We start from the raw sequence: 18877 nt of genomic DNA, 5'->3' as shown, positions 1-18877 counted from the left end.
TTTGCCAAAAAACTCATATAGATTACATTAGCAATAAATCAATAAATGAAATGCATGTATGTGATGCTTTAGTTAACATAACATAGGTAATTTGCATATATCGCAGGATTTGAAGATCAGCTTTACAGTTGAAACCAGAGGTTTACATACACTCTAAAAGAAGGAACATAACTTCTTTACATAACAAATTTACTATTTTAGGTCAGTTAAGATTACCTAAATGATTTACATTTGCTAAATGCCAGAATAATGAGAGAATTATTTTTTTCGAGAACTTTTTTTTCAAAGTTTTTAGACAGTCAAAAGTTTACAAACATTTCCTTGGTCTTTTTAGCTTTGCTTTTAAACTCTATAACTTTGGTCAAATGTTTTGGGTATCCTTCCACAAGCTTCTCACTATAGTTTGAAGGAATTTTGGCCTCCTGACAGAATTGGTGTAACTGAGTAAGATTTGTAGGCTGTTTTACTCGCACAAACTTTTTTAACTCTGCCCATAAGTTTTCTATAGGTTTATGGTCAGGGCTTTGTGATGGCCACTCCAAAACATTCACTCTGTTGTCCTTAAAGCACATTTTAACTAATTTGGCAGTATGCTTGGGTTCATGGTCTGTTTGGAAGACCCATTTGTGGCCAAGTTTTAATTTCCTGGCTGATGTCAGGATGTAGCTCCATCAGACCACAGGACATGTCTCCAATTTTTTTATTTTTTTTTTCCCCCAGTGTAATTTAGCAAATTGTAATCTGGCTTTTTTGTTGATTTTTGGCTTGTTGATTTTTCCATGTTGTCACACAAAAAAAGGTTTTCTTTATATACTATTCTACAGTTGTACCTCCAATTAACTCAAATGTTGTCAATTAGCCAATCAGAAACTTCCAAAACCTTGACACCATCATCTGAGCATTTTCAGAGGCATAATAATCTTACTGTATGTAAACTTGACTTTCAAGAAAAGTTATAAAAATTTCTCCAAAAATATCTCTCTCATTATTCTGTTATTAAGCAAAACAGAAAAAAAATGATAATTCTAATTTACTTAAACAAGAAAAAGATTAGTCACATTAACATCTGACTTTTTTTTATAAAATGGTTATGTGCCTTTTTATACAGTGTATGTAAACTTCTGATTTAAACTGTATATCCGTTTAGCGAAGACACATTTATGTGGCAGAATGCAAATACAACAGTGAATAGTCTTATAGTGACATATTTGCAGCTCTTCTTTTTAAAATCAGTCAAAACTGTGACTTTATGTCTTGATTGAGAATGTACACAAATTATAACATAGTTTATTTCATATTCACTCTTTCAAAGGGAAAAATCAATACTATTCAATGAACTAAAAAAGCAAACAGTGCACAGCAAATGAATAAGCAATTGAAATGAAATAACCGCACTCTATATGAAACATCTAGCGCATGTCAGAAGAAAAGCCGTGCTCTCTGACTAAAAGGTCATGGATTGTGGCCTTGAAAACTTACCGTCTGCAGAAACTGCAGTCACAGTGTTGGTCGGGAACGTCACTGGTTTGGCTCGTCCATTCTCAAAGGCATGATTATCCACATCCTTCAGCTTCCAGTTCAGGCCAAGTACATGCATGGCTGCAAGAGAAGGCAATTAAGATCATGAAACGGAACAGCAAGCACATATCATGTCACGAAACACACTCATTTGCAAAACGATATAGTTTAAAAGCTGTTGAAAGCCATTCCGGAAGGTGATTTGAGCTCTCCTTTTATGCACATGTCGGACACAAGCGCAGCGCATATAAAAAGAAAGCATCTCCCTCATTATAATCTGCTTTGAATACTCTGCGATGTCTTTTTAGCTGTTTGGAAATATTTTCTTTGAATTATCGTCACATGGAGCCTTGACGCAAACTGTTTTTGAATATACTCCAGATTAGTCTTTAGCTCGTCACTGAAAACATTTATAACAGAGAAAATGAAATCAGATTCCAGTGATTAAAAAAGAGCCTCAAGATCAAAACCTGTCTGCGTTATATAACACAGGAGTTTCTTTCATTCTCTCTTTCTCCCTTTCTCTCTTCAAAACATCCAGTTCTTCATGCATTGCTGTTAAATCGGAGGCAAACACTTTCTAGTCCTTTTTTTTTCTTTCTTTTTTTAACCGTTCGATGTGTGCGAAAACAGCTTGGGAAAAGTCTCCTTCAAAGTTCACAGCGAGGGAGCTTGCTGAGGAGGCAGCGCTTCACACACCTCTCTTCCTCTCCGTTTTGATCTTCGGAGGGATGAATGTTTCTAACAGGCCTTCAGCAGGGGAGGAGGAGCCTCCGACTGCGGCAAATAACTCACAGTGGGGAAACAATGTTGGGAAATCTGAGAGAATACAAAAAAAAGAAAAGAAACAGTGCTTATAAAGTTTGTGAGGGCTGGCAGAGTGAATATAGATCGCTGCGGACAATAAGTCTGCTTTAACTTCACTGCGGTTATTAATCACTAAATTGATGTCTTTTTTCCAGTACAGTACATGTGTGCGTATGTGACGTCCTCTGGGATATGGCGACTATTTAGAGCAGAGCACCAGGTGTTTTGGCCACGGATGAAGGTTGTGGAAGAAAAACTCCACCTGATGAGCTATTTCGCTATCTCTTATGGGGGCAGGCAGAATAAAACAGCTAACACCTGAGTACCTCTTGGTCACATAAGCTGTAGCGCACACACACACACACACACACACTGATTTTCCAGTTATACTAGATTTCCCATAGACATAACGATGTTCAAGGTGAAGGAACTGTATCTACCATCCTCTAAACTTAACATTTTTACATACGGATTTGTATTATCGTATTTAGGCGGCACGGTTGCTCAGTGGTTAGCACTGTCACCTCACAGCAAGAAGTGCACGGGTTCAAGTCCTGGCTGGTCCAGTTGGCATTTCTGTGTGTAGTTTGCAAGTTCTTCCCGTATTTGCAGGGGTTTCCTCCTGGGGCTCGAGTTTAGATTAGATTAGATTCAACTTTATTATCATTACACATGTACAAGTACAAGGCAATGAAATGCAGTTTAGGTCTTACCAGGAGTGCAATAGTAGCAAGTACAGGATCTAGGTATAAGTTGTAAAGTGCAATTATAGAAAAATGTATGCTCTGATCGATCTCCGGCCAATAATCACATTTCACGACTCGAACGGTACTCGTTAATCTGGCCAATCTCATGAACCGATGCACCATTAGCGCTACAACACATGAGAAAAGTTTCTATTTGCATTGTTAGTCTTTTTTTTTTCATTTTTTAGTCTGTTTTATCCATTTTTTTGTTTGTTTGTAAAGCTGCTTCTGAATATTAAATGTATGCAACATGCTTCATTTATTATCTTAGTAATCCAAGATTTCTAGTATTTCTGACTTAGTTATCCGAGAATCAGAATCGATACTCTGTATCAGCCGAGCACGATGAAAAGAAATTAGCACTCAGAATCAACTGCAAAAATCATGATCGGAGCATCTCTAGTAAAACTTACAGATATTTACAGGTTTTATTAACTATGATCAGAAATAATCAAGAGATTTACAATAGATGAATATATGTAAAGGTTGCTATTAATAATCAGAATCTGATTTCAATCAGAATTAGAAGTAATAATCAGAAGTATGTTTCCTCCACAGATCAAAGACATGCAGTGTAAGTGAATTGTATTAACTAAATTCACCGTAGTGAATGAGTGTGTCTATGAATATGAGACTGTATGGGTGTTTCCTCGTACTGGGTTTCAGCTGGAAGGGCATCCGCTATGTAAAACATTTGCCGGAATAGTTGTTGCTTCATTCTGCTGTGGCGACCTCTGATAAATAAGTGACTAAGACGAAGCAAAAATTAATGAATAAATGATTGCACTTAATCATGTTTACATATTTTTATTTGCTTTATATTATTTCTGTGTCCATTTATCTTAATACAATGTATATTATATAATTTTTAATTAATGAAAGTATTAATTAGTTCAAATAACTTTTTCTTTAGTTTTTAAACATAGACACAGCCTTGCAGGCCCTTGATCAGTGTTTGACATCCCTAATTCTAATACTATCATTATTAAGTCATCATTAATTCAACACACACTCTTGTATTCTGTCTGAAATATTTTTCCGGCCTCTGCATTTTGCTCTTTAAACGGATACCACACACAAAACTGAATATACCCTTATCATTTCCTAACCCTCAAAGTTTTTTTTAAATTAAAGGGCCCCTAGGTTACCCCTTTTTTCAGATTTAATATAAGTTTTTTCGTCTCTAGAATGTGTATATAAAGTTTCAGATCAAAATACCCATCAGATTTTTCATTATACCTTTTACAAGATGCTGTATTATACTGATTTCCAGCAGGGGGTGGTTTTGTCGTACTGCGCCTTTAAGACAAGTCTTTCCCGCCTACTGTTTCTACATGCCTCCTCCCTCAGCTGCGTCAGACAACAGACAGACTTAAAGGAAGAAGGTCTCACATATCGTTTGTGAGATACTACAGTAAGAACTAACCTTTACTAATCAGTATTGTGAAGTTGCATTGATGAGTCACACACAATATCGTTACAAAGTTTACGCGCGCGGGCACGCACGCACGCACGCACGCACACACCTATTTTTTACCATAGGTGCCCTTTAAGTCAAACTCAAAGATGAACTTTTTTTTAGTCTTTTTACTCAAGTATGATTTTGGACAGACAGTTTAAACAGATAACAAACTCTCCCTGGGTATCTTCTGGCACTTACATATAAATAGTATTTCTGACTAATTTTTACAGCCCTGGTACACTGTAAAAAAATGCTGGGTTTTAACCCATTTAAATGTATTTACATAAAAAAAACTCAAGCATTGTGTTGTTTCAGCTTTATTTTGATAGTAAGACTTTATTTTGATGGTCCCTATTGCACATTTTGCTGACCAAAAGCAACTACATGCCAATTAATTCTCTATTGAGTATTAGTAGATAGTCTGCGTAATATCTGCTGATACTGACGTCAAACTTTGCAAGTACATGTCAACTTACACTAACCCTAACCTAACAGTCTACTTATAATCTAATGATAATTAGTCGGCATCTAGTTGCAAAGTAACTCAAATTCAACAAAATGCGTTAAAGAGACCATCAAAATAAAGTGAGTATAGGAATATTTTGGGAACACCCGAACCAACACACACACAAACATCACATGAAGTTACCTATACAGTAGCAGAGCAGGACTGTCAGCAGGGTGGCCACAGCCACGGCACTGAGAGCGGTGCATTTCCACGAACACCGTTTCGGCGACTTGTTAAACTTGAATGCACCTCTTGATAATGTGTTGCGGGTCAAAGGTCGGGCTGGTGGTGAATAAACAGTCCCGGTTGCCATTGTATATCCAGGATTGGGAGTTGTAAAGAGAGACGTGGTGCCTGTTCCAGTCTTGAGCAGGAAGTGCCTATAGGGAAACAGAGATACAAGATGATGAAATCTAAAAACAATAACCTTGCTGAAAACTTTCAGAGCAAGAATAAAACCTCAGGAAAAAAAGAACATAGCTGTCTTTTCTATAAGTTATTAAAATGTCTGACCTATTGAGAACTTTTAAAACATCATTGCATTAATCACCATGGAAACTGCAGATATAATTTAGCTGTTTTTTGTAGACACAAGGTTTGGATTTAACAAAAGCTGTGATTTAATAAGCTGTTATTTAAATCCTGATAAGATTATTGATTTGCAGTGCCATTATTGGATTTAAGCCCCATGTTTAAAGATCAGTGTCTGCACCTGTTTGAAAATGACTTTCTGTAATGATGGAAAGAACTATATAATGTTAAAGTACACCGTGGTTGACTAAACTCTAGACTCTATGACAACAAACATAACCCATAATGATGTGAACGCATCAACATCTGATGGCAGTGTTTTGTGCTCTGCTTTTCATCAGTGGCGCTCCACCGATGCCGGCACAGAGAAAGAAATCATCCTTTACCTGAGGTGTGTACAAGTTTGTTGTCTGATTTCAATTTAATGAGAAAAAAAGTGACAATGTGCCACAAAATAATGGTTGGAAAATGTATCTGGAGCTTGTAGATGCTCATAAAAACTCACAAACCTCAGTGATGAAATCCTGACTGAATGAAATGCAAATTTTAATGATGTCTGTCCTAAAATAAACACATTTTGTGAAACATCAATGGATTGAATAAAGCCACACTTAATAAAAAAGAACTTCACAATTTACATAAAATTACTGAACAGCACAACACATTTCAAAAGGATAATGACAATAAAAAAATGTTCCTAAAGCAGAAAATCTAAATAAAAATGTTTTCTGAAAAATCATGTGATGCTTAACACTGGAGCAATGATGCTGAAAATGCAGCTATCTTAAGAATAAATGACATTTATCAAATCTGAACAGCTATTGTAAATTACAATCCTACTCAACAAACAAATAAATGCAGCTTAGGAGAGTCTGAACTTATTTTTACATTTTATTTAAACGTTCAAACTATTTGACTATGTAGCTAAATGTTTTGGTTTGTTTTCTTGGCTGTAATTCTGCCTCAGGCTGTTCATTCATATTTTGATTTGATGGCTCCTGTTCACTGCGTCTGTCTCTTACATCCCCGTTCTGCGGGTCTCTCTGCCTGCCTCAATCTGAATGCTGTGCAACTGCTGTGTACAATCTTGCGTCTTGGAGGCATTTCACAGTTGGTGTGCTGTTGGACTTCCTCATGGCTCTCGATGCTGGAAATGCTTGTTTCTTTGGACAACTTGTTTTCATCCTCATATTGATCATATTCGTTTTACTTTTACTCGGAGTATATCATCTCCAAAGATGAAAAAAAAAAAAAAACATGCCATTCTTACTTGAAGTGATAGTTTCATTAAAAGTTAAAATGTACTGTTATAGGGATAATTCACCCCCCAAAAATGTATTTACTCACAATTTACTCAAACTAAAACAGTCATAAACAGTTTATTTCTTCTGTTTAACACAAATAATATTATAATAAATGAAATTATATTTAGAAGCTGAAAATCTGACTTGCATACTAGGAAAAACAAATAATATGGAAGTTAATGGCTACAGGTTTTCAGCTTTCTTCAAATTATCCTTCTTTGTGTTCAATAGAAGAAAGAAACTCAGACAGGTTTGGAACAAGTGAAGAATGAGTGAATAATGAGGATTTTTCTATATCCCTTTTTAATTGTTCATATATTTACCCTCAAGTCATCAAATGTGTGGGTTTTTTCTTCAATATAACATAAAAAATGTTGGTCACAGACTTTATTTTGATCGTCTGTTTGTTGAATTTAAGTTACATTGCATCTACATAACAACATATTCTCCTTATATTATAAGTAGACTGTTAGGTTGGGGTTAGGTTTAGTTTAAGTGGACATGTACTTACAAAGTTTCTTATAGTCAGTTAAATGGCTGTTGAAGGAGCAGTATCAACAAATATTAAGCAGACAGTCTACAAATACTTAAATGGACCATCAAAATAAAGTGTTACCAATATGTTTTTAGCTCAGAGTTGGTCCTTAGTGATTTATAACGTGATTCTCAGAATGCTTTAACACTATGAGAGTCATAAAATATATGAAAATAAAGAGAAGTTGTGGCCCTAAAAGACCCTATTTTTTCAAGATAAAGATGGCACGACATAGATATCATTAGCTACTAACTCTATCACTAAGCAATGTTCGTAACATGAGAATTACGAGACTAAAATGTAGTCAAACATACCAAAATACTTCATTATTATTTAATTATAATTATTAAAGTGTTATGCACTGCACTGTTCATTCATTAGATAAGAGGATCAGAGTGCGCACATTCATGGTTTTCATTCATGCTACTGGCGCAGCAGACCTGTCAAGTTTCTATGTGTCTCAGGCTATTCAATTGGCGACCCACGGGCCGAGCTCGGCTCCCGAGGTACTTTGCTTTAGCCCTTCAAGTAGCCTAGTGTGAAAAGACATCCCTAGAATTAATTTAGTTCAGTTGGACAATGGGCCCTACAGTTATGAAGTGAAGCGGGTCTTTTCCATGAGCTGCAGGCACAGCATAGAGCACTCGCTCTCCTGCCAGCCTATCCCGTGAGACCATGATTACTGACAACACAATGTTCTTTCTTCCATTTATTTCTTTGATTACAATAAGTAAACAAATAATTCTTTATTTACACATGCAAGCCATCATTCTCACACATGAATACAAATAAAACCTCAAAGTAATCGTGCTCTAAGGTGTACGTCTATTGTGCTGACAGCATATACACACGATTTTCATTTCAATTTATTCAACAAAAATATCCTAAAAACAATAGTATTCTCAATGACAGGGGTGGCCAACCCTGTTCCTGGAGAGCCACCTTCCTGCAGATTTTAGTTGCAACCCATATCAAACACAACTGCCTGTAATTATCACGTGGTGTTCAGGTCCTAATTAATTGGTTCAGGTGTGTTTGATATGGGTAGCAAGTGAAATCTCCAGGAAGGTGGCTCTCCAGGAACAGGGTTGGCCACCCCTGCTCTATGATAATGCAGTCAGGATCTACCAGGAACTACCTTAACACTCATCACAGTTCATCACAGTGTTAATTTAGACAGCATTTTTTTTTTTTCTAAAATGTCGTTTTGTTTAATCATATTATAGTCTGCTGGGTTTTAGTTGACAAATTCCCGGCATTTTAGTCTAGTTTTAGTCAATGAAACAACATATTAGAAATGAGATTATTATTAATTAACCTTACAGTCAATCTACTTTCTCCAAAGCTGCATAATTTTCCCCACATTAGATTAATCTTGTCGTTTAAGATTTATCTGTACATTACTTTGTTTGTCAGCAGAGGTGGTTGGAGTACTGTGTGATTGGTCATTAAATCTCAACTGTCTCATTTTTATGTTGCATTTTTGCATCATAAAACACCCAGGCAGACATTTTTTTCCAACATTTAAACATGCTGCTCATCTTGTAATCTGAATCTGCAACAACATCAGGACATTGTACAATAGGCTTTACAAACTTATTAAAATGTGTTGTATTTTGAAACTGCATAACAACACCAGATGTTTCTGCACATGACAAAAAAGTGCAAAAAATGCTGTCTAAATTAACACTGTGTTGAACTGTGATGAGAGTTAAGGTAGTTCCAGGCAGATCTTGATTGCATAATTTTGCACACTTTAATTGTGTTTGGCTGTAAAAACGCAACTACAGGTGTTCCTCTAAGGTCAGATTTTCTCCAGGTCATAATTTATTTTTTTATTTTTGTTACATTTAATTAATAATAAAAAATATGTATATTTATATATATAAATTTCTAAATGTATATATATATATATATATATATATATATATATATATATATATATATATATATATATATATATAAATTACACCTTTCCAGTTTCACCTGGAATGCATCCCAGGCCACCTTCTGAAGTGGTTTTAACGATCGGATTTAAATCCTATCAGAATAAAAGGAACGAAATGACCAAACAGCCTCAAAAACACAGACATGACAGGATTAGCGCATTTGGTTGTGAAGTGACATCTGATGGCTAAGACACCACTTGCCATTAAAGCCTTCTTCTGACAGTTATTTAAAAAATAACAATAATGGAAAAAATAGGGAAAGGTAGGTCATGTACTGCACAAGTCCATAAATATACAGGACGTCTGGCTAATGCTGTCAATTAGCGTAGAATAGATATGGACAAATTCTCACCTGTTTGGAAGTAAGTAACGTTAGCCTTACCCTGTTTGGCAGTCTTTTTGAACATATGTTCCATATTTTTCAATAATGACGCCGCTGCCTGCTTTCTTTTCCACCTCTCTTGCTCTTTTCGACCCAAAGCGTTACTTAGTATGGCTGTCACGTTCAAACGCTACCTTTTGGTGGGTTGTGTCACATGACTCGCGTCACATTGTTGTGGCTTTGAGGCTCTATGAGATTTGAATCACTGACCATAGTTACTTAAAATTACACTTAATTATAAAATATAAATATTTCTCAAATGACATAAAATAATTAAATGAATTACCATCCACTGAATAATGCTCTGTCAGATCGAGCTGCTCTCTGAAGTAATTCACAACTTGGTCTTGATGGTGAATCTCCTTCAAAAATGACAACGACTCTTACAGGGATAGATTACAAAACCAAAAAAACTTTTGTTTTTAAGTGTAGTTGGTAGTTTATTTAAAACTAGTGATTTCAAGCTTTATTTTAATATAGTTTTTATGTCTGTGAGGCACGTATTCAGTGAGATTCCAGTGTGTTTGTTGACCAAAAAAACTGTCGTAAAAGCACATGTCTGGTCTAAGCTTCTCCCCTGGAGAATTGTCAACCTATAAATCGATGATTGGCTCTTGTACTAGTAGGCGGGTTTTATTTACCATATTGACTGTTACTTTTTTCCCCATTAAAAATTATACGAGTAACACGTCTTCTGTCTTATACGGTCTTTGAAACAAATTCCACTGAACATGCAGGAGTATTTTGCGTAAAAAAAGACTCAAGAAAAATCTTAAAATACATCTGAACATTGTGTTTAGTTGTGATAATTGTAGTATAAGCAGAATAGTTGACTCTGTAAAATTGTTAAAAAATTAGGCACATCATCATCACCACCTCCAGTGCACATTATTTTCTAATTATTAGCAGTGCAGTATCAATTATTCCTCACATTACTACCTTTAAAACACCAATCAATCTTGTGAGTAAAAGACGTCCAAATCGTTGCTGAAAGAGGCTAACTTTTCTAACAATAGTCCAAAAACTACACTGATCATCCAACAGACGGAAATGAATTACTGCACATGAGCTGCTGGGAATCCACAGCCTTGTGCTCCAAACTTTCATGGACACGTGAACCAGGCACCACGGTTTGATCTAAAACTCGTCTTTAATGTTCTGCTGAAGAGTCACATTCACCTCAAATACCCTGGAGGAGAGTATACTAACTACAAGTTTTCATTTACGCATCAACTATTCCTTTAGCATGATTTTTTAATGCTGAAAACACAAACAGCTACTGTGTGAATTCCTCCAGCGACTAACAGCATCACTGTTTAAAAGTTCAAACTTCAACGGTCAAGCAGCACTCAGACGCTTGTTCTTTTGTAGAAGTTTCAATACAGGCCCGGCTTTAAGATGCCTGCTTTTCATTCACAGGGACTCCATTGTAAAAACTTCTGCTTTATAATCTGCACGGTTATGAGCTGCTGCCACGACTACAAACACACAGCCGCACACACACATTTTTCACAAGAGCTCGGATAGGTTCCGGGCCACTGCGCGCTGAATGAAGCACATTTAAAAGCCTTCACAAACGATTAACAAATACACTGACAGTGTGCCGTTTTGAGGCCAAACAATCCATAATTGATTAGCAGGAGTGTGACGCCAGGCAGAGAAAATGACTAAGCTAATCCTCATCGCCCCTTTTTGTAGGGTGTGAGAGTGTTGTTCGTATTAGGACGACTAAGAAGTAACTTCACCCCAAAGAGATTTTTGCTGTTGTACAATCTGATTCTCTGTCAGCGTCCCGCATTTCCTTGTCATCGGGCTGACGCTTGGAATGCCTCGGCATGAAAGAGGAGGCCCGAGCAAAAGGAAAGGGGAGGATTTGGAGGTTGAAAGAGAAATTGCAAACAAAAGAATAAAAGTAGTCTACTGGCATAATCTGATACATAATGACTGCCGCATTAGCTAGGCTAAAGAAAAGAGGGGGCTTTTCAAAAGGACTACTTGTTGACTTAAAGAGTTAAAACGATTGAGTCTATATGGGGAAAAGTGTATGTAACTAAAGATGAAGTGGATGATGGGTTTAAAAGTAAAGACAAGGTGCCAGATTAACTAAATTAGGAAATTAGCATCAATTAGGAGTGTCAAAAACAGCAGATCAGAAATGCATTTTTTTTCAATACAAAATAAATAAAGTATTTAATAATCATACAGTAAAAGTAAAATTTATTATAATTATACAAAATTACTTCTCCCAAAATGCCGTCACAGTGATGAAGTAGGTAGTACGATCACCTCACAGCAAGAAGGTCGTTGGATTGGTTCGACCCTCGGCTGGGTTAGTTGGCGTTTCTGTGTGGAGTTTGCATGTTCTCCCCATGTTCGTGTGTTTCCTTTGGATGCTCCGGTTTCCCCCACAAGTCCAAAATCATGCACTATAGGTGAATTGGGTTAGCCTATGTGTGTATGGATGTTTCCCAGTGATGGGTTGCAGTTGGCAGGGCATCCGCTGATTAAAACTGGTTAAGTTGGTGATTCATTCTGCTGTGGCATGCAGCCCCTGATTAATAAAGGGACAAAGCCAAAAAGAAAATCAATGAATGAAAGAACTTCTTCCAAAATACGATTAGGGAGTGATGTGGTGGTACAATGGGTAGCGCTTACAGCAAGAAGGTCGCTGGTTCGAGCCTTGGCTGGGTCAGTTGGCATTTCTGTGTGGAGTTTGTGTGTTTTCCTTGTGTTTGCGTGTTTTCCCTCACAAGTCCAAAGTCATGCGCAACAGGTGAATTAAATAAACTAAATTGGTAGTGTGTGTGAATGTGAGAGTGTATGGATGTTTTCCAGTGATGAGTTGCAGCTGGTAGAGCATCCTATGCTTAAAATATACAGTATACTGGATAAGTTGGTGGTTCATTCTGCTGTGGCTATCCCTGATTGATAAAGGGACTAAGCTGAAAATGAAAATGAATGAATGAATGAATGAATGAATGAATGAATGAATGAATGAAAATAAGATTAGTTAGCAAAGTTAGCTAATCAGTAATGCATTTGAAGTAGGCCTATACTGACAATAATTAGTCTGGCTTCAAAAACCCTTGGCTTGTTTATGTTTTCACTAGGGTAGACCTTAGTTAAATTACAGCATTTAAGCTGCTTTAAAAAAATTGAGAAACACATTTCTGGTGTGCATCTTGAGACAAAACAATGACACTGATGTGTCACTGCAAGTTATTTTCAATTCAGACAGCTCAAACATGCTGTTTAGACTAGCCTTAAGCTAAATCTCTGAAACCAGGGGAGTATGTAAAATTATATGGGATAAAATAAAATATAAAAATATTATTAGGTCACTTAATCATAAGAGTAAAACATCTACAAACCTACTTGGTTAAGAACAAACCTACCTATTTAGAATTTGTAATTATTAGGGATGTCCAAATCCGATCACGTGATTGGAAATCGGGCCCGATCAGAGTTTCAGACTCTATCGTAATCGGTTAATCATAAGTATATATATATATATATCTTTTTTTTTTCTTTCTTTTTTTTAACACATCTATAGCTATGCAGAGCTAGACCTCTTTCTTGACAGAAACAGCAATGTGTGTGGCATGGCATCATTTTCTTGCAGAGACACTATTGGCTAAATGCCGGCAAAGTGGAACATGGAAGCAGCTTGAAGCGGAAAGCGCGAGTATGTCTGTGGTCTGGAGGTATTATAAAGTTGATGATGACAACATTGCCATAGCAAACTGTGAGATATGTAAAGTTGGGATTGCAAGAGGTGGAAGGAAAAGGCTAAATTTAACACAACAAACAAACAGAGACGTTAAATGTTTAAAAAGGTGAATTCAATAAAAAATAAGGAAAATTCTGGATCTGTTTCTTCACTCTTAATTTTTTTATGTATTATAGAAGTATCAGATTGGGTTCGGTATCGGTAGATACTTAAAATCAAATGACTTGGACTCGAAGGCAAAAAAACCTGATCAGTACATCCCTAGTGATTATACTTTTAAGAATATGTCAAATATTATGTTTATGCCAAATACTAAACCTTTTAAGTCAGTATATTTACTGTAAGTGAACTATTCTAACTATTTCTGACAAGTACCAAAAATACTAAATTAAACTAAAAGTATACTTTATTTTTTAGCTTAAAAAAATTGCCAATAATACACTTGGATAAACTTATTTCTGGTTAGGTAAGTACATTTTTAGAAAAGTAAACAAGAAGTATACTTATGAATAAATGTATATTTTGTATGCAACATCAACCAACAGTTCTGTTTATCCCTGTGCAACACCCCTAGGAACACAGATAATCAATATAGAGTCAAAACAATTTCATGCATTATGCATTTTGACAAAATTAGCCGTTTATTATAAAACCATGAGCATTAGTGCCTCCAGCTTGCGCTATGCTTCACATTTGCCTGTCAAAAGTCATATATGTCATTTTATAATTTGTATTGTGTGGTAACAATTTTATAAAAAGCAGCACAGTACTCAAGGTTTTCTGTTCTGAATATATGAGTCCAAAGTAACAACAGCACCTTTCAGCTGAGGTTTTTTCACAATACAGCAAGGTCTCTTGTACCGTATTGCTTGCTTGCCATATTATATTATTGTGCGTCACCATGCTGGTGTTTTGTGTTGTACAGTGCACTCTGACTATACGTTAGAATAGACATCAGCAGGTGGAAAAGCTACAGTATTTGTGACAAATTCAATTTGTTTTTCATTTTATGTGTTAACAATTCTGATTTTAAAGAAATTTCAGTTTGTTTTTAATGCTGCTATAGCAAAACTTTACAGTGTGCAATTCCCTAAATGGAAGTGTAAAGTTCTAATGTGTTTCTACTGATGATGCAAAAATTATGAGCACTTGAGCAGCACAAATTAAAAGCAAAGCAGCTTAGTAGTCATTATGTTCAGAAAGTAAATAAATACAACTGGATGCAAATTCTCTCCCATACTACACACTCTGCATTCCTAAACAAATACTGGTGCAATTACTAATAAACTGACTATAGCGATGCAGGGTAAATCACATCACATCTCAACAGGCACAGGAAATCAAAATGACGTCAGATTGATACTGTACCCCAATTCTGAGGGGACGTTGCATTTTGTTTGGAAATAAAAATCAGGTTGACATCAAAACTCAACATCAGGCCAACATCAATATCCAACGTCCAACCTTAAATCAACCAAATATCAACATCTAATGATATTACAGCTTGACATTGTGTGGACGTTACCACTATAAGGTCTATCAGACGTTGGATTTTGGTGTCCATACCTGAAGAATAAACGTCAGTATTTGATGTCAATATGACGTTGGTTTAAGATATTGGCTTTAAATAATCTTAACAAGCTAAAATTAACTTAATATCAACATCATTTGAGGTCTTTCTTTGACAGTAAAATAACGTTGTCCTTCGACGCTGGCTAGACATTGAATTTTGCTCACCCAACATCACAAACTAAATCTAACCTAATATTAATGTTCAATGATGCTACAGCTTGACGTTATGTGGATGTTACTACTATGACGTCTATCAGATGTTGGATGTTGGTTGACATACCTGACAAATAAATGTAAGTATTTGACGTCAATATGATGTTGATTTAAAATGCTTGCTCGACGCTGGATTTTGGTCACTTTCTAACACAACCTAAAGCTAATCAAATATTAACGTCATTTGATGTTTTTATTATATGAAAAAACAACGTTATGCTTAGACGCTGGCTAGACATTGATTTTTGGTCAACTGACGTCATGCCATACTGTAAATCTAAACTAATATTAACGTCTTATGATGTTGTGTGCCTGCTGGGATCATTCACTGAAATATTCTCCTCCCGTAAATGGTGTAAACTCCCAAATCCATTTGCCATTCAACCACAAACTGTGTGTCTTTAGTTAATCCTGAGAGTACTTTTCAATGCCAAAAGAGGGGTTTGTGCTGGTGCGAGTTTATAATCTTGGCCCGATGCCTTTTTTCAACACATGTGCATGTGCGAAAAAAAAAAAAAAACTGTGAAAAACAAGGAGGACTTGAACAGATCCTCTCAACTCTCAACTAGGACTCAAGCATCCTCTTTGAGGCGGAAGCATCTGCCACCTCAGTAGGGGTCTCGGAGCAGCAGGTGCCTCTCCAGCACTCGGCAGAGTGGCGGTATTTTAAGACGCTCCCTGGAGGTTTCTGCGCCACTGCCATTTTAGGACAGTCCCTTTCTGTTGACATGTAAAGATCAGAGTCTTTGTGACAGACAGCGGAGTGGAAAGTTTTCAAGATAACGCGCTCAGAAAGGTAGAGTAGTGAGAAAAGGAGACGGTGACGGATTGGCATACTGTGTGAGGAAAAAGAAGATGCTGAAGAGAGAGAGAGAGAAAGAGAGAGAGAGGTAGTGGAGGAAATCGACTGGGATCATTAATAACAGGAGAAGACTCTGTTTTCTGCCTAGATCTAGACACACAACAAAGGTTCACTTGATGTGATTACAAAACATCGGTCTTTCTCATATCCATAAGAAATGCACTCCAGACTCCAGAGTCTTTTGTTTTATTTCTTTTTGTTGTTGGTTTTTACTTCTCCACAATGGAGCACAACAGCTGTGGCCCACAGAAGATCAAAAAGCAGACGCGCAGCATTGCCAACACTTCTGTCAGTAATGAATGTGTACAGTGCAACTGCAGGGAAGTCTCCACATTCAATGGCAGTTCGTGAAGAAAACAATTTAATAACCTAAAATTATTTTTAATAGTTAGCTATTTACATAAATTATAAAAACTTACTGATGTACTAAGTTTCCTGTCCTACATACTCTCACGCCCTGTTTCCACCTTCAATTAATATGCATTTTCAGTGATCCGATCACAAGTGGTCGGCCGAGACACATTACCATTTCCACCTGGTATTAACACACGTCCAAAAATGTCTCTTGTGAACATTTGTGTTTGGATTTGGCCTTTCCAAGACCTTATTTTGTCATGCCCTACATCATTTTTGTGGGTGGACTGTCTGTTGAATGAGAAAAAAAAATAATTTTTATGTGGCTTACAAGAAAATAAAAAGGATGTGGATGGCAAGTGCAGTTTTGCTCACACAGATCAGCCAAGTATAATTACCTGTTTTGATGTGCTTTCTTACAGCACGTCTCATAACAAAACTTATTTAGTTAGAAAGGGACAGTGATGGCTGTTTAAACACAGTAGACCAAATTAGTATTTACAATATGAAAGAAATATCACTGAAAGCCTTTTTAACTACCTATGGAAGTGTTTGAAATTGGACAAGCTCAAAATGATTTAGAAAAATAGTAAACAAAAAATAAGATATAAAACTGGTTGCTGGTTCCCATCAACTTCCATAGTACAAAACGAATACTGTGAAAGTCAAAAAATCTTCCTTTAGTTTAGTTTAGTTTAGCTTAGTTTAAACTTTATTGTCTGTTCTGCTTGGCACAGAAAGGAAAGTAGTTTTAACACTGGTAACATACTGTACATACAAACATACAACAATCACATAATAGCAACACTTATCAAAACAATAATACTGCAGATCATTCTTAACAACCACACAATTCTCATTAAACTAAATTAATAATAAAAAAAAGCAAATTTAAGGCAAATTGTTGTACCGTATTTAAGCTCAATCAGTACATTAGCACCTTAAACATGCATATTTGTTCATTATAGCTATTGTAACTCAGCACAGAACCGCTGTAAGAGCTTTCCTTTCAGTTTTATGGAACATTTTAAAAAGCTTCTTGACAAAAAAAAATACCAATTAAGGAATAAAACGCTACAATAAATTGTAGAGCAGACTGATTATAGACTGAAATTAAACTTGATTCATTAATTGAAGATGCACTCACTCTGTTCTCCATCACACATTCTTTTCATAATTTCACCCCATTCCTCTGTGTAGGACAGACACACACACAAACTTAAACAACTATTTTTTTCACACTAGTTAACTTGAGTAGTTTTGTGCATTGTGGCCAACACACATAGCAAACATTATATACAAGGTAAACCAGTGAATATACACTGTAATTTTACGTAGCTGTAGATATAAGGGAGCATAAAGCTATTTCATAGCAAACACATTGTAAGTGACATGTTTCATCTGAACACATTGTAAACTATGTATTCATTTAGATGACATGACTACAAGCTGTTTTACACAAGTCAAAATTGAAAAAAATATATAAAATTTGTGTCAAAAATCTTGATTTACTTTTAAAAGAGTTCTTATTTGTCCATGTCCGTAGAAAATACTTTCTGTTAAAGCTTTGTGACCCATTTTCTCAATTGGCTGAACACTGAAAATGACCCTTTGTGGTATTTTTAAATGACGTTTTGGCCATGTAGTAGCTATTTTTCAGCACATTTAGTTCAAATCTTGAGTTAAGCATTTAATGGCACACATGTTTTTGTTGTGAAATGATGCCGTGAACAGTTTAAAGCTGTTATTCGTCTTGTTTAACCTTTTGAGTGGGTGGCAGCTCAGGCTCCTCAGGGTACTTGCAGCAAATTCAGGGTTATATAAACGGTGCCATTATGGCATTATCCTCAATATATCATCCAGGAAGGATTTAACTCCTTCATGCTGTATATAAAAATGAAAAAAAGAGAAAGAAAGAGAAAAAAAATTATTTTGTTGGCGAGTTTCATTTTATATATGGGTCGAGAAGAAAGTTATTTTTGCAGCTTGTTTAAACTACTAATTTAAAATGAGCTGAAACAACACTAGTCTTGAGATTTCTTTGGTACAACCAAATCGTTAATTGTTTACGTTCAATCCAATTAAATTTGTTAAGTTAACTTAATTGATTTGCATTGGCACAACATGAAAGAACTGTGTAGAACCCTGCATTTTTTACAGTGCATAAAAGTCATTTTAGTATGGAAGTATGGAAAAGACACATAAAAAAAGAAAGTAGTGATTTATAAATTTACTTTGACTTGTATTTCAGTGCAGACAATACAACAAACATTCTTTAATGTCTAGTGTTCCTCATGATTTTTATTTTATTATTTCAATATTACAATTTTGGTTCTTACAACATTTAAAAAAAAGTTGAGACAGGAGAGTAATTGCGGCTAGTAATCAGGTAAAGTGGTTAAAT

At 35.8% G+C, this 18877-nt stretch overlaps 1 protein-coding gene across 6 annotated transcripts in view; it reads right to left on the bottom strand.

Moving 5' to 3' along the window:
• si:dkey-237h12.3 overlaps positions 1-18877 on the bottom strand; it is a 297461-nt gene that overhangs the window by 94904 nt on the left and 183680 nt on the right. For all 6 annotated transcript variants that reach the window (XM_073922109.1, XM_073922108.1, XM_073922112.1 and 3 more), the window contains 2 exons: positions 5183-5421; positions 1480-1599 (listed from right to left, as the gene is read on the bottom strand). In XM_073922109.1, the coding sequence (XP_073778210.1) occupies positions 1480-1599; positions 5183-5421 (359 nt within the window). The remainder of the gene's footprint in view (positions 1-1479; positions 1600-5182; positions 5422-18877) is intronic.

Source organism: Danio rerio, chromosome 14, assembly GCF_049306965.1.
Source record: "Danio rerio strain Tuebingen ecotype United States chromosome 14, GRCz12tu, whole genome shotgun sequence".
In the NCBI taxonomy this organism is placed as follows: Eukaryota; Metazoa; Chordata; class Actinopteri; order Cypriniformes; family Danionidae; genus Danio; species Danio rerio.
The sequence above is the reverse complement of the archived record's forward strand: the minus strand, read 5'-3'. Positions and strand labels throughout refer to the sequence as shown.